At 38.7% G+C, this 14,665-nt stretch overlaps 1 protein-coding gene across 9 annotated transcripts in view; it reads left to right on the top strand.

Moving 5' to 3' along the window:
* LOC133657484 (R3H domain-containing protein 1-like) overlaps positions 1 to 14,665 on the top strand; it is a 96,329-nt gene that overhangs the window by 51,983 nt on the left and 29,681 nt on the right. For 7 of the 9 annotated variants that reach the window (XR_009827276.1, XM_062058873.1, XM_062058881.1 and 4 more), the window contains exons 7-15: positions 3,133 to 3,273; positions 3,472 to 3,580; positions 3,740 to 3,835; positions 4,101 to 4,129; positions 4,332 to 4,385; positions 6,922 to 7,154; positions 12,916 to 13,167; positions 13,345 to 13,508; positions 13,667 to 13,759. Coding sequence is in view for 8 of the 9 variants with exons in the window: in XM_062058873.1 (XP_061914857.1) it covers positions 3,133 to 3,273; positions 3,472 to 3,580; positions 3,740 to 3,835; positions 4,101 to 4,129; positions 4,332 to 4,385; positions 6,922 to 7,154; positions 12,916 to 13,167; positions 13,345 to 13,508; positions 13,667 to 13,759 (1,171 nt within the window). In the remaining variant the exon portion in view is untranslated. The remainder of the gene's footprint in view (positions 1 to 3,132; positions 3,274 to 3,471; positions 3,581 to 3,739; positions 3,836 to 4,100; positions 4,130 to 4,331; positions 4,386 to 6,921; positions 7,155 to 12,915; positions 13,168 to 13,344; positions 13,509 to 13,666; positions 13,760 to 14,665) is intronic. The other 2 variants (XM_062058915.1, XM_062058923.1) reach the window with 2 other exon arrangements.

The raw sequence follows: 14,665 nt of genomic DNA, 5'->3' as shown, positions 1-14,665 counted from the left end.
ACCGACTTGTCGGAATACGGAATGCAAATTATTTTTTTGTCATAATAAAAGTTATTAATATTAGTTGTAAAATTAGTGGTGTCCCGATATGTTTTCACTTCTGATACGTTACCAGTATTGGAGAATTGGGTATTTGCCGATACCGATCTGATACAATCTCAGCCGTAGTCATACATATTCATTATTTTATAGAGTGGAATGCGGGAAAAGGCTTGATATTGTGAAATTAGTCAGAACAATGGTAGGTATTAAAAAACCTTAACCTGTTTATTATTATGTTGTGTAAGTTTAAGTGGAGCATTAATAATTTTTGGCCACACCTCGTGGCCACAATAATTAATTCAATTAAGCTAAATGTACTGTAAGATGAATGATGCAGACACGTTTGTTACTGGATACTATCGAAAACATGTAACATACTATTAGGGATGATGTTTGATAAGAAATTATGGAGTTCGAGCCCATTATCGAATCCTCTTGTCAAACCGATTCCTTATCGATTCTCTTATCGAATCCAGATAGGTTGTTGTAAATGGAAAAAACCACACAATATTTGGTTTAACAAAAGCTCACTTTTATTTTATAAGAAAATAAATAAATAAATAAATATTGACTGTTGTTGCCTCCCTAAAAAAATAAATATTGACTGTTGTTACCCAAAGTATATTAAGTGGGATTTTTCAGAAAAACAAATATATACAGTAACACAAAAACAACCTGTCTCTGTGATCACTATAGGTGTATAAACAATAAATAGTGTTAAATAAAATCAGTCCCTTGGGCACACAACTGAAAATAATACAGCTCTCCAAAAAGTGCACTTCTGCTGCTATTCGAACATCCTTCTGGGGTGCATCAGTGTGGCCTCCTCCAGGAATGACTGCACGTCCTTGTCCTGGAGGGAAAATGAGGGACAGACACAGCATAGAATTAGGGGGGAAATTAGCTGAATGTGACGACTGGGGTGTCTGTTATTACGTCTTTAGCATTAGTATGTGGAATTAAATGATGGAATGGATTAAGTAATGAAGTTAAACATTGTACTGATATGATCCACTTTAAGAGGTTGTTCAAATTAATAGTGCTTACAAAGTACAAAGAAGAATTATGAGAAATACTTTCAACCTTATTGAAAACAAGATATTCTTCATCTCAGTATATTAATAATGACTGAATTAATTAATTACATATTACAAAACTGTTGTATATACTAATTCACAGATGTTATTTTATTATAAAAAAGGTCAGTAAATGATGTATATATTTGTAAACGCTCTGAAGTGGGAAAGGGGTAGGATTAAATAAGCTTTACTTCTTCCTACTCTATTTCGGACATGATGTAAAGTGAAATGATATGAAACTGTGATGTGTTATGCTGTGTTTATGTACGAAATAAACTAAAGAAAGAAAGAAAGCACTAGTTTATTAGACAGACCTGCAAACTCTGGAGTGGTGTAGGCCAGTGGTCCCCAACCCCAATTGGTACCGGGCCGCACAAGAAATTATTTTATTTTTATTTTTTATTTTTTATTAAATCAACATAAACACAATATATACATTATATATCAATATAGATCAATACAGTCTGCAAGGATACAGTCCGTAAGCACACATGATTGTATTTCTTTATGACAATAAAAAAAATACCATCCCCCCCGGTCCGTGGGACAAATTTTCAAGCGTTGACCGGTCCGCAGCTACAAAAAGGTTGGGGACCACTGGTGTAGGCTACAAGATACCGTTAACGTTATCAGACACATACAAAAAGGCTAAGGTTAACGTTAGCCACTGACTATGCTTAGGTAACGTTAGTCTAGCTAACATTACTGCAGTCCTGGTTGACATAAGAGGTAACGTTATTTTAGCCTAAAGGCTACGAGTGAGCAGATATGGAAATTAACCGGCAACAGTTAACGTTAGTTACTCACCAGCACTATCACTGGAATTGGCGCTGCAGGTTGAAGCAGAGGAAGAGGGGCGGGTTTCGTCATCTCTGTCGCTGCTTCTCCACGACACCTTTCTCTAACGTTCAGGTTATGTACGGCCTGAACATGTTTCATCATGCTTGTTGTACTTCACCCTTACATGAGAGCGAAGCCTGGCAATATTTGCAGATAGCCGTTTCCTCGTCGTATTTTTCTGTAAAATGAAGCCATGCCTTGAGGCGTTTTTTTCGGTCCATTGTTGTTGCTGCTTCTGTATCTGCCGCCTAATGACTGAGCTACGTCATGTCCTGGGACGTGCCACAGGGCATTTCCTGTGGGAGGGGATTCGTTCCCAGGGATTCTAATAAAGAACCAACTCTTTTTCTTTACTATAGTGGCCTCGATAACGGGAACCGGTTCTCAAAAAGGGATTTGAGTCCATGGAATCGGTTCTTTTCTTATCAAACAACCGGGAGAACCAGTTTCGAACATCATCTCTACATACAATTATATTTTTGGATGCTTGTTCATATTGACAAATTTGCTGTGTCAGACAGTAATATTGTTCAACTTAGGACCCGTATTGTGTATGCCTGGCCTGTGTGCTATTGTGCGCTTAGCTGTTTTTTAGCCGCTAGTTCATAGTAACTTGCAATATTTACCTTTTGTAAATGACTTGACTAAAACATTTTAAAAAAAAAGACTGAACTTGTGTGCTTTTTGGAGGACATTTAGATGTTAACTGACTGTCCACCTTTGCACAAGTAAACGGGACTGCTTGTATCGTAGCTTTTATCAGAGATGTTAGATATAAACTGATATAATCCGATTCTTTTTTGCTTGTATTGGACAGATATCATACCATAATATACCATAAACACCACAAATTAAAGTTATTATTTTGGACATTACATAGGTTATTCTGCATTCTTCAGTTTTTCTGTGAGCGGCCCTTGAAAAAAATCGAACGCAGCTAATTACCTCTCTAGACCAAATTAAAGTGTTTGGCAGCAGCCGAAACATTGACTCGAGTTTCCAAGCGCTCCAACAACAAAGGATCTTTTCATTTCCTGATGCAACATACTCTATTCTGCATAATCAGGAGTTTTGGATGGAGACTTTCAGTCTTAGCTGTCGTCGTGCAGATGTGTGTTTGGTGTAAACTGCTCATTCCCACACTTGACCGACGACCCGTGTCTCCATTTAGAACCCAAAAAAGAATATTCCCACCTATGACGTCCTATCATAGGATGCTGTTGCACCGCGTGGCCGCCTACTTCGGGATGGACCACAACGTGGACCTGACCGGAAAGTCTGTTGTCATCAACAAAACCACCAGCACAAGAATGTAAGCGTCTCTCCTCCAGAATATCATGTATGATTTTTTTTTTTTTTTTAAATGATCCCCAATGTGTGGTGGATTTATTGCGATAAACTCCGCACGTTTGGCTTCCTTTACCCCGGTGTTGATTAGCATATGTTGCTGTCAGTACCCGTCTGAAATGAAGCTCGCCTCCTTAACTGTTGAAAATCCCCCCACCGACAGACCCGATCAGAAATTCTCCGAACACATCAAGGATGACAGGGCGGACGATTTCCAGAAACGCTACATTCTCAAACGAGACAACTCCAGCTTTGATCGCGACGACAGCACGGTAGGTGTCCCCACCCCGCCGCCGCCACCAAGCTGTCACTTTCATTTCTGACATGTCAGTACGAGTGGGACAATCTGGCGTCCCCAGTATAGCTGCTAAAAAGAAATGTGTGTGTGTGTGTGTGTGTGGGTGTGTGTGTGTGTGCCGTGTCCTTGCCAGATTCGGATGCGTTTGAAAGCAGACAAGAAAAGCAAATCGATGGAGGAGAGGGAGGAGGAGTACCAACGAGCCAGAGAAAGGATATTTGCACATGATGTGAGCGCTGCTTGTGTGGGCGGGGTGGGGGAGGGGCGCCATGCTGCACAAATCTGTTATCTATTGTGCAAATTTAGCCCCGATTTTTACCGCCAATTACACGGCTAGAATTTATTGATGGCACCGCTCCGATACGGAGTTACGCGTTTTTATATTTTTAATGACCTGCAATCAGTGACTCTGGATATTATGAGTTTATTAGTCAATTAAAAACATGTTTTAGTTCCTGTTACACTTTTACGACTAACAAGCTTCTCTTCGACAGGGTGATGATCACTTCATCCTGGATAGAAGGTAAGTTGTAAAGAACACAAACGCTTTCTTTCGCTCATTGAGTCTTGACAGAATCACTCCTAGTTGTTCACTCATTTACTATGTCAGCGCTACACTCCTGAAGGTGTCCATTTTGTTTTTAGTAGGCTTAATTGTCATTTTCAGCAGTTGGTGTTGTCAGTGTTCTGCCTCTAATGCCTCCTACCACCCTCCTCCCCCGCAGCTCTCAGGATGAAGACGCATGTATGCGCACCCAGCACAGGCGGCAAATGTTCAGGTGAGGTCTGCACGTCGCTCTGTGCCTTTCAGAGACCAAATTGATCTAAGGATTTGGTATCGCTGTTCAGAAATGCTTCTGTTTTAATAGGATTTTTAGTGCAGGCTTGCTCATGTGAATCAGTCTGCATGGACTTAATCATGGCCAATTAAAAAATTATAACATATACTTTAGCCTCTCCTTTGATGGATAAAGCTAAAATATAATAATGAAGTATTAGTTATTTATATAGCTTAAAACCTTAAAAGGGAACAATGATGATTTAAATCTACATTTAACACTTCTTTGTGGTCTCGGGGCGGTATAGCTCGGTTGGTAGAGTGGCCGTGCCAACAACTTGAGGGTTCCAGGTTCGATCCCCGCTTCCGCCATCCTAGTCACTGCCGTTGTGTCTTTGGGCAAGACACTTTACCCACCTGCTCCCAGTGCCACCCACACTGGTTTAGTTGTAATTTAGATATTGGGTTTCACTATGTATAAGCGCTTTGAGTCACTAGAGAAAAGCGCTATATAAATATACTTCACTCGATCAGGGGTTCTGAACCTTTTGGACCTCAGAGCCTAACTTTTCAGTCAAATATTAACACTGAATTAGTAATCTTACTCTTGATTTTTATCGTATTCAATAATTGTACCTAACATACTTACAATTTGCAACCTTATCAAATGATATAAAACCATGTGTTAATCACAAATAGTATTATTTTATAAACCTTACACTTAGGTCAGGCTAATTTGAAAAATAAGTATCAACAAAATACACTGCATATGAAGGGACTCAAATAACTGACAGTTATGTAGTGCTAAAATAAACTAAATGAATAATATGTATGTTTCTTAATAAGCTGTCAATAAAATTAAAGTGCAAATGAAAATACAGCTCTACTAATTTAGTCATATTTTTTGCATTGGAGAAACTTATCTTTGACTTTTGACTTTAACTTTTTCGGTTTGTCTGATATTGTCATTACTGCCACAAGTGGTGGAAAAGTGTACTACAAGTGAGTACCGCTGCGGCCCATACGGACCACAGCTGAAAAACGGATATATTTTGGCGGCCCAACAATAGTTAAGAAATACTGGTCTCCATCTTATGTATTGGATATGCTTCTGTGTAAATATTGCATGACTTGCCGTCCGAGTCCACAGTCACGTTTATTACCCGTTTTTAAATTTGTCTGCAAATTATTCTTGTCCATTTTTATTTTTCGCAATTCTAAAACAATTGTTGCGGCTACAAAAAAATTTGGGGCCTCATCTTAAAAAATCGTGAGAAAATGTTTTTATTTTCTTTTTATGGGTAACACTGTGGAGCATTGGATCAGAAAATGCACATATGAGTCCCCATTTGTCATAACTTTAGTGACTTAAAAGGGTCATATGACTTTTTTTCTGCATTAAAAACACTTCCTTGTGGTCTACATCAGTGGTCCCCAACCACCGGGCCGTGGCCGGGACCGATTGGTACCGGCCCGCACAAGAAATTAAAAAAAAAAAAGTTTAATTTTTTTTTTTATGAAATCAACATAAAAAACACAATATATACATTATATACCAATATAGATCAATACAGTCTGCAGGGATACAGTCCGTAAGCACACATGATTGTATTTATTTATGTAAAAAAAAAAAAACATTTTTTTTTTTAATACACCCGCAGCTACAAAAAGGTTGGGGACCACTGGTCTACATAACATGTATTGGTGTTTCTTTGGTCAAAACATGTCATAGATGGTTTTACAGACTGTTTTCAAGCCGCTTTCTGACCGTCTCTCCAGAATGCACTGTTTAGTGGGCGGTCTTATTTATGTGGCTCCACAAATTATTACGCTACTTTTTATTAATTTAAACTTCGCTATGGAAGTGCTAAAAACTACAGCAAAGATGGCGGGGAGAGACATACATACAGTATAGGCCAAAAGTTTGGACACACCTCATTTCAATGCGTTTTCTTTATTTTCATGACTATTTACATTGTAGATTCTCACTGAAGGCATCAAAACTATGACACCTGTGAAGTGAAAACCCTTTCAGTTGACTACCTCTTGAAGCTCATCGAGAGAATGCCTACAGTGTGCAAAAAAGTAATCAGAGCAAAGGGTGGCTATTTTGAAAAAATTATAATATAAAACGCGTTTTCAGTTATTTCACCTTGTTAGGTACATAACTCCATGTGTTCATTCAAACTTTTGATGCCTTCAGTGACAATCTACAATGTAAATAGTCATGAAAATAAAGAAAACTCATTGAATGAGAAGGTGTGTCCAAACGGCTCGTTTCCCGGAAGTATGAAGGAAGGCAAGATTGTTTTATAAATATTTCATTTTTGGGATTTACACAACAGCAGGTACCAATAGGTAAGAAAAGTTGGTTTTGCATAATAGGCTCTTGTTAAATTTAGACGATGTGTAGATATTAATCACTACATTCGAACATTATCTTCATACAAGCCGAAGAGATTTCAAACTTCCTAAAAACCAAATGTGAGCACAGGACGCTCGACGGCGTCTGACACTGTGACTTTTACCCTGACCAGGTCACGGGCCGGCCGTTCGGCTGCCAGCTGGCAAAGCAGCTCCGAGACGGACACGCTGCCGCGACAGAGCGAGCCCCGACCGTGGAGCAGCACTGACAGCTCGGACAGCTCCAACCGCCTGGCCCCGCGACCTGCCATCACCAAGGCCAGCAGCTTCAGCGGCATATCCCGCATTCTGGCGCGAGGGGACAGCAGCGCCAGCAGCAAGAGCACTGGGAGGCTTTCCAAAACAGGCAAGAAAAAAGATGCGCTCGCTCGTGTTAAACAATAAACCAAACAAATGAGAGAAAGCAGCGAATTTCAGATGACTCAATCTTCACGATAAACCTGTTTGTTTGAGTGGGAGAAAAAAACTCACTTAGTAGAAAAGCCTTCAGGTACACCAGGGACAATTATTATCAGCCTCTTATACTGGAAGCATGCACTCGTTATTACCACAGTTGAGCTGATTTTATCACTAAAGTCTTTTGGCCTCCTGTTTTATTAGAAAACTGTCAAAGCTGAATAGTTTATAGAAAACACTGAAATACCGTTAAAGGCGAGCAGTGGATACTTAACAATCCCTGGGAGGGTCTAAACTGCAAGAGAGCGTTTGCCCTTTACTCTCACTTTGTTCTCAGGATGAGCCATTTTCACCATTATGTCATTCTTGTTTCATTTTCCCCCACAAGACAGCATTTTGTGTTTTGGAGAGTCAAAGTCAAACGTCTTGCCCCCTTCCTCCCTCCCTTCCTCCCTCCCTTCCAGTGCCCTCAAATAACCTTCCCATGCAGCAATACAGTAAGCACGCCACCTCCGTTTAAAAATAGGTGCTCATAAAAGATGGAGATGAAATCTAAAAAGAGAAATTTATGAACCTTTTCCTTATTGTAAGGCCAGGAGGATCATTGATGCCTCGTAAATAATCCCCTTTTGCATGGAGGTTGCATAAATCAGGTGTTCTAAACCTTTTTTTTTTTTTTTTAGCTCGGGACCCAACTTTTCCTACTACTATTTATGGAGGTTTTAGCCATATAATTACCAGGAACAGTCAAAAACATCAAATACTTTTCTTTTTTTGCCCCATTCCGGACACACCTTTGTAATCAGGCGGACAGCACATATACATACACACACATGTATAGCACTTTCTTTGCCACCTGCCTGTGTATGAGAAGTGCTATATAAATAGTTTGACTTGATTTGAACAAGTAACAAAAAAAACTAATAATAATTAAATAAATTGGAATTTAAAAAAAACACACGGGTAGTTATTAACATAAAACCAAAGACAGTGGCATTCCCGAATGGTGCCAGAGAGATACAACAACCAACAAGCATACAAAAGGCTCAAACAACCTGCATTTCAACTGTTTTAACCGGGTTTAATTTCGAGATCAGTGGGCCCACTCAAATTTTAACACTGAATTAGTAATGTTACTCTTGATTTTTGATTAAAAAATAGTACCAACCAAATATATTGCATAAGAAGGGACTCATACCTGTAAATAACTGATGAAAATTTTAATTACATAGTTATGTTGTAGTAAAAAATAATATAAACTAATGAATGTTTTTAACTAAAATGTCAAAAAAATTTAATTGCAAATGAAAATACAGCTCCACCACTTTAGACATCATTTTTACACTTAAGAAACTTCTTACTTTAGCTCCAGATTGCCTGCCTGTTTGAAATTGTAATTTCTGCCACAAGTGGTGGAAAAGTGTATTACAACTAAATAATATATTTTAGCAGCTCTCTATGGGGTGCTCGCGGACCAACAATGGGCCCAGCCCTATGGTTAAGACACACTGACATAAATGACACATGGGAATTAAAAATGGAAAAAAATATATATTCATAAAGAGCATTTTAAAGAAAAATACTTAACAAGGCCTGCTCATGGTAAAAAAAATTATAACAAAAATGTATGTTACCATAAGCTGTTAAACAAAACATATTTTAAAATCTGTTTATCTGTCTATATTTTTCACAATCACAAATTACGTCGAATAAAAGTTGCTCGTCGGCCTGAGGAAATTGTTTGCCACTCATGCTTGTAACTCACCGATGTCTCGTCAACAGGCAAGGAGCGCATACACAAACGGTGCGAGAAAAGCAACGAACAATTTCCAGTCATGTTTTTGTCAGGGTTGTCAAACTTGTTTTCATTAAGGGCCACATAGCAGTTATGGCTGCCTTCAGAGGGCAGTGAATAAATATATAAATGTAAATCACCTCAGGATATTATTGCACAATTGCCTATGCAGTTGAGTATTGGATTTTTTTATTATGTACAAATTGATGGTTCGCTTACTTTGAAATCATTTATCAACGGGACAAGCAGATATTGCAGTATTTTTATTTTTTTTTTACAAAAAACGGCAATACAGTATATTGTAAAATATTTGTTGCATTATCAGATATTTTAGTTAAAAATATATGCAAATTCATATAAGCAAATTCATGCTGTACATACATTATCTTCTGTCAAAATGGAAATTAATACATTGAATAAGAAACATGATATACTTTATTGAAGCACATTACTGTAGTCACTCAACTTAAGAATGTTTTGAGATAAGAGTTGTCTCGGCTGACTATTATTTAAGTTGCATGCAAAAATTGTAGTTCCAATTAGTCACAGTGAATCCTGTAAGATCTGACCAAAACATCCAATTTTTCTCACCATCATTAGCTCATAGCTAGAAATCAAGCACCAATTAAATACATTTCAATGGGAGACAGTGATTTCAGATACAAGTGTTTTGAGTTAGAAGCTCCATTACAAAGCAAATTAAGCTTGTAAGTTGGGGTACTACTGTATTTCCAGCCTTTAGCTGGCCACATAACATTGATGTGGCGGGCCAGACGTAGGCCTTGATTTTGACACCTGTGCTATAGACTAGACCAGCGGTCGGCAAACCAAAATGTTGGAAGAGCCATATTAGACTAAAAATTCCCAAAACAAATCTGTCTGGAGCCGCAAAAAATTAAAAGCCTTGTATAAGTGTTATAACAAAGGCAGCACATGATTTGTCATTAGCCTACTATCAAAATGACTGTCGCTTCGTTGACAGAAATGTTTAAATGTAATATTTATTCTACACATTTTTTACAACATGGTGAAACAGTGAAATTGATGTGTGTCCAAGTTAAAGGAAACGGCAGGCTTTCTTCTTCTAATGGATTTATTCCAATCTTTGCAGTTTGCTGTGGTCTGGAACAATATGGCGCAGAAACAACTATCAGAAATGCAGCCAATATTACATACAGATACTGTGTCATGAGCAGTGTTGGGTTTGTTACTGAAAACCAGTAACTAGTTACAGTTACTAGTTACTTTATTTCAAAAGTAACTCAGTTACTAACTGAGTTACTTACACCAAAAAGTAATGCGTTACTGTGAAAAGTAACTATTTAGTTACTTCTTTTTTTAAAGCTCCCATTAATGCCCTTTTAGCCTTCATTTCAGTACTGTTATTGCACTGGAGAATAATACAATGTGTTGATCAACTTGACATGCATTTGCATCACTGACTCTGCTAAGCAATGTGGTCTACATACAACACACAAAGACAAAGATATGTTTCAAAGGGCCAACTTATTTCAGGCCAGAACAAATTGACAAAACTATTTTAAATAGATGCAACATAACATACATAAGTAACAAACAGCATAATAACAACATAGCTGTAAACGAAATACGTACTTTAACTTTATTTTTACATACCAAAGCCTAACCAGGCGTTTTTTCTCTCAAGGAATTCTGAAATAAAATCATGTCTGAAGCCCAGAACACTCTACACATTTCCCCAGTTTTAGTTTAGAGATAAGGAAATATTGGCCTGGCCCACTAGGATCCCTCTTTATGTTTGTGAATTTTATTTTTTATACATTTAGAGCGATGTGATAATCAAACACTCTAGAAGTCTAGAAAAAAAGAGTATATAAGAGAATTGACAGAGTGTGTGTACTATAATTCATAATAACATTGATTTTGATTCAATATTATGTTTTGAGCAATGAGTTTGAAAAAAAAAAAAAACAGCTTTGTTTTATTAGTCAACATTGCAACATTTTCTAAATTACATTTCACCTTTAAGCTTTTTTATTTCACTTTTGTTATGTTGTTGTTTATTTTAATAGTATTTTTAGAAAGTGCTGTGGGCCTTTAAAACATTAGCTGTGGGCTGCAAATGGCCTCCGGGGCACACTTTTGACACCCCTGCTATAGATAATAAAAAATTAAATCTGATAAATCTATCGGTAAAAAGCTGATCCTGGCGACGCATGCGTGTTAACAACTCTCTCGCTCTCTCTGTCTCCGCCCCTCCCTCACGAATGCTGCTGCGCGCACCCCTCCCCTCCCTCCTTCCCACACTCAGACAAACACCCAGCGCGGCGGCTCCTCCGTGTGACACAAGAGATTCAGAAGAACGACACTGTAGTGCTGCCACAAAACACACTCAGATCTTCTGTTTCAAGCCAATACTACATAAAAAGTAACGTAAAATAACGCAGTAACGCATCATGTAGTAACGGTAACTGAGTTACTGAATATAAAAAAAACGCGTTAGATTATTAGTTACCGCCGAAACTAACGGCGTTATAGTAACGCGTTACTTTGTAACGCGTTAGTCCCAACACTGGTCATGAGACATGCAAGTATAAATTAAATACACAGAGGACGTAAGTAAAGGAAAGTAAATGAGCTCAAAAATACCTACAAACGAGGCATAGTGATGCAATATGTACATACAGCTAGCCTAAATAGCATGTTGGCATCGATTAGCTTGCAGTCATGCGCTGACCAAATATGCCCGATTAGCTAGATAGATCAACAAGTCAATAACGTCAACAAAGCTCACCTTTGTGCATTCACGCACAGCATAAAACGTTTGGTGGCCAAAATGAGACAAAGGAGTGGCATAAAACTTTCTGGGGCAGCGTTGGTGAAAGTTGATGTAAACAAACTACGGTGAGTTAAAAGACTGCCGAAATTAGTAGGACAAAGCGGCGCTCGCCAAATACTCACATCAGTGATGCATGTTTAATATAAACAGTGGGATTCCTAACAATTAGGAAGGTATGTGTCATGTTTGTCCTCCTACAGAAACAATATTAAAACAAAATGTTTCCCCCCCATCTTTTTTCATTTTAATACCTTTTTGAAAAATCTCCAGGGAGCCACTAGGGCGGCGCGAAAGAGCTGCATGCAGCTCTAGAGCCAGCGGTTGCCGACCCCCGGACTATACAAACAATGATACTGTATGTAACGTCACTAGCCAAAATGCAATCATTAGCTAACACACAATTCTAATGTGCGTACCACGTAGGGGTGTAAATCTTTGGGCACCTAACGATCCGATACGATTGTGATTCCTGGGGGGATTCTCAATTTAAACGATTTTTGCAATGTATTATTTGGTATAATAATTATGATGAAACTTTTTCAAAATAGGCTACAGGTTAGAAAAGCTCCAATCTGGTTGCATGGACATGACTTAAAAGCATATTTTTAAAAATGTATTCTTGTAAAAAAAAACATTTGAGTACATTTTTGAAAAATGGGAATCAATTTAGAATCAGGATGGATAAGAATTGCGATTCGGATGTGAATCGATCATTTTTGTACACCCCTAGTGTCACGTATGTAACACATAAAGAATTGCAAACCTTTTCATCCTAACCCAAGTTCCAAGTTGATTTAGCCTAAAATAGCTATGGCTTTTCTATTTTATAATTATACAGGGACAAATCAACCACAGATTGCGCCGAGCTACCAACACCTCCGTCAACATTTCCCCAAGAGCCTCGAATTTTAAAAAAAGCTGTGTTATTAGACTGTGAATTTGTTCCGCTGCTTAATTATCACCATCTACTCTCAGCACCTCTGTCGATTAGAGACAGTGAGAAGCATGAAGCCAATTTTCATCTTGTGCCGCTGCTTAGAAAAAAAACATTAAAGTGCCATTTCATTATTTTTTTCTTGTCTTCTTTTGTCACTCCAGGATCAGAATCTTGCAGTAGCGTCGGTTCTTCGTGCAGTTCGCTGTCTCGTCCCCACCGGCCTTTCACGGTGCCAGCCTCTTTGCGGCCCAAAATGCCCTTAGTGCACCCGACTGCGGATACTAAAGGCTCGGCACACAACCCTAACATGATCAGGAGCGCCCCGCCCTCTGCTGACGCCACAAATTATTATGTGTTGTCATTGGAGGCCTCAGGGATACCACCTGGCAGCGTTCTGGTCAATCCACACACAGGTACCTGTCTCCGCCCGTTTAATCTTTGTTACCGACATAGTGGTTAAGCACAAGCTTATTTTGGTAAGCATTGCTAATAAAAAAAAATGCCTTTCAGACCTTTTAATTTGCAGTTACCTCAATAGCGATGATACATAAGTGTGTTTACATTGTGACTCTTTATTTTTCTTTCAACAGGCAAGCCTTTCATTCATCCAAGCGGCAGTGGCATCGCTTATAATATGGCCAGTGTGGCACCCCCTGCTGGTAGGGGCCCACATCAAGGGAAGGCGGCGGTGGCGGCACATCAGCTAACCTCGGTTGCAAGCCAGCAGCAGCCACCTAATCACCTTCACTCTCAGGTCAGCGGGTGCACCAGTTTTTGTTTGAACCAAGATGGCCGCGCTCATTTGTACTTTTTCTAACCCCAAAAAAATGTTGGAGTCTGAGCTTTTGGCTCACTCATTAAAACCGTGTTAATTAGGTCTTGCCTTCTGAACCAACTTGTCGTCCATTTCAGCCATCCTCTGAACCTGTCCATAACCCGACGGTCTCCTACCATCTTCCTCCTCCTCAGTTCCTGCCCGTCTGTCCAAACCAACAGTACACTGTGGTACATAATTCAGTTTCCAATTTATTCATCATCTCTGCTGAATAAAAATCAATCCTGTTTTATCTTACCGTATCAGCTAAAATACACTTGTGAGTTTTTCGCTATTGGACTTTTTTTGCAGGGATAGTTTAATTAATGTCATGTATTTTGGTGAAAAATAAATCCAGCAGGGTCTGGCCTCATTTATGACCTGGTTTTAGTGAACTCTGTTGCCACTGTGGCTAATTATGCCTGTGAATATTTAATTAATCACCAGATGTTAGTTATGAATAATCCATGACTGAAAAACATGTCAGAAATGACCAGAGTTGGCATGCAATAGTGATACGGATAATAGGAGTGTCCTGATTCAAGTTCTTCAATTCCGTTACAATGCCAATATTTGAGCCCTGCGAATAAGCCAACCCAATATTGACCCGATACGATGGAAAAGGTTTGATCCACTGAAATTACTCAAACCGAGAAAAATTACTAACCTATTTATTATTGGGCTTATACTATCTTTAAGTTGAAGTGGAGCGGTAATTTTTTTTTTTGACGACACCCAGTGGCCACTATAGTTCATTAATTTTACGCAGTAAGTTGAAAATGCAGACACGTTTGTTACTGGATACTTTCCGATGCGCTTCTGCCTTGAAGACTTTGCATGTGGAAGCAATATGCAACTACAATTATTTGATGCTTGTTTATATTGACCAATGTGCTGTTTTAGACTGCAATATTGTTCAATAAAGGACACGTATAGACACTTACTAGAGGTGGGAATCTTCGGGCACCTCACGACTCGATTAAGATTCTGGACCGACGATTTGATTAAAAATCGATTATTGATGCATCTTTAATTTATGTATATGGATGCAGTTTTACATTTCATTTCACTAAATAAGTGTTTATAACTTGCAACTT

The sequence above is a fragment of the Entelurus aequoreus genome, linkage group LG01 (genome assembly GCF_033978785.1).
Source record: "Entelurus aequoreus isolate RoL-2023_Sb linkage group LG01, RoL_Eaeq_v1.1, whole genome shotgun sequence".
Lineage (NCBI taxonomy): Eukaryota > Metazoa > Chordata > Actinopteri > Syngnathiformes > Syngnathidae > Entelurus > Entelurus aequoreus.
This window is presented reverse-complemented; position numbering and strand designations above follow the sequence as displayed.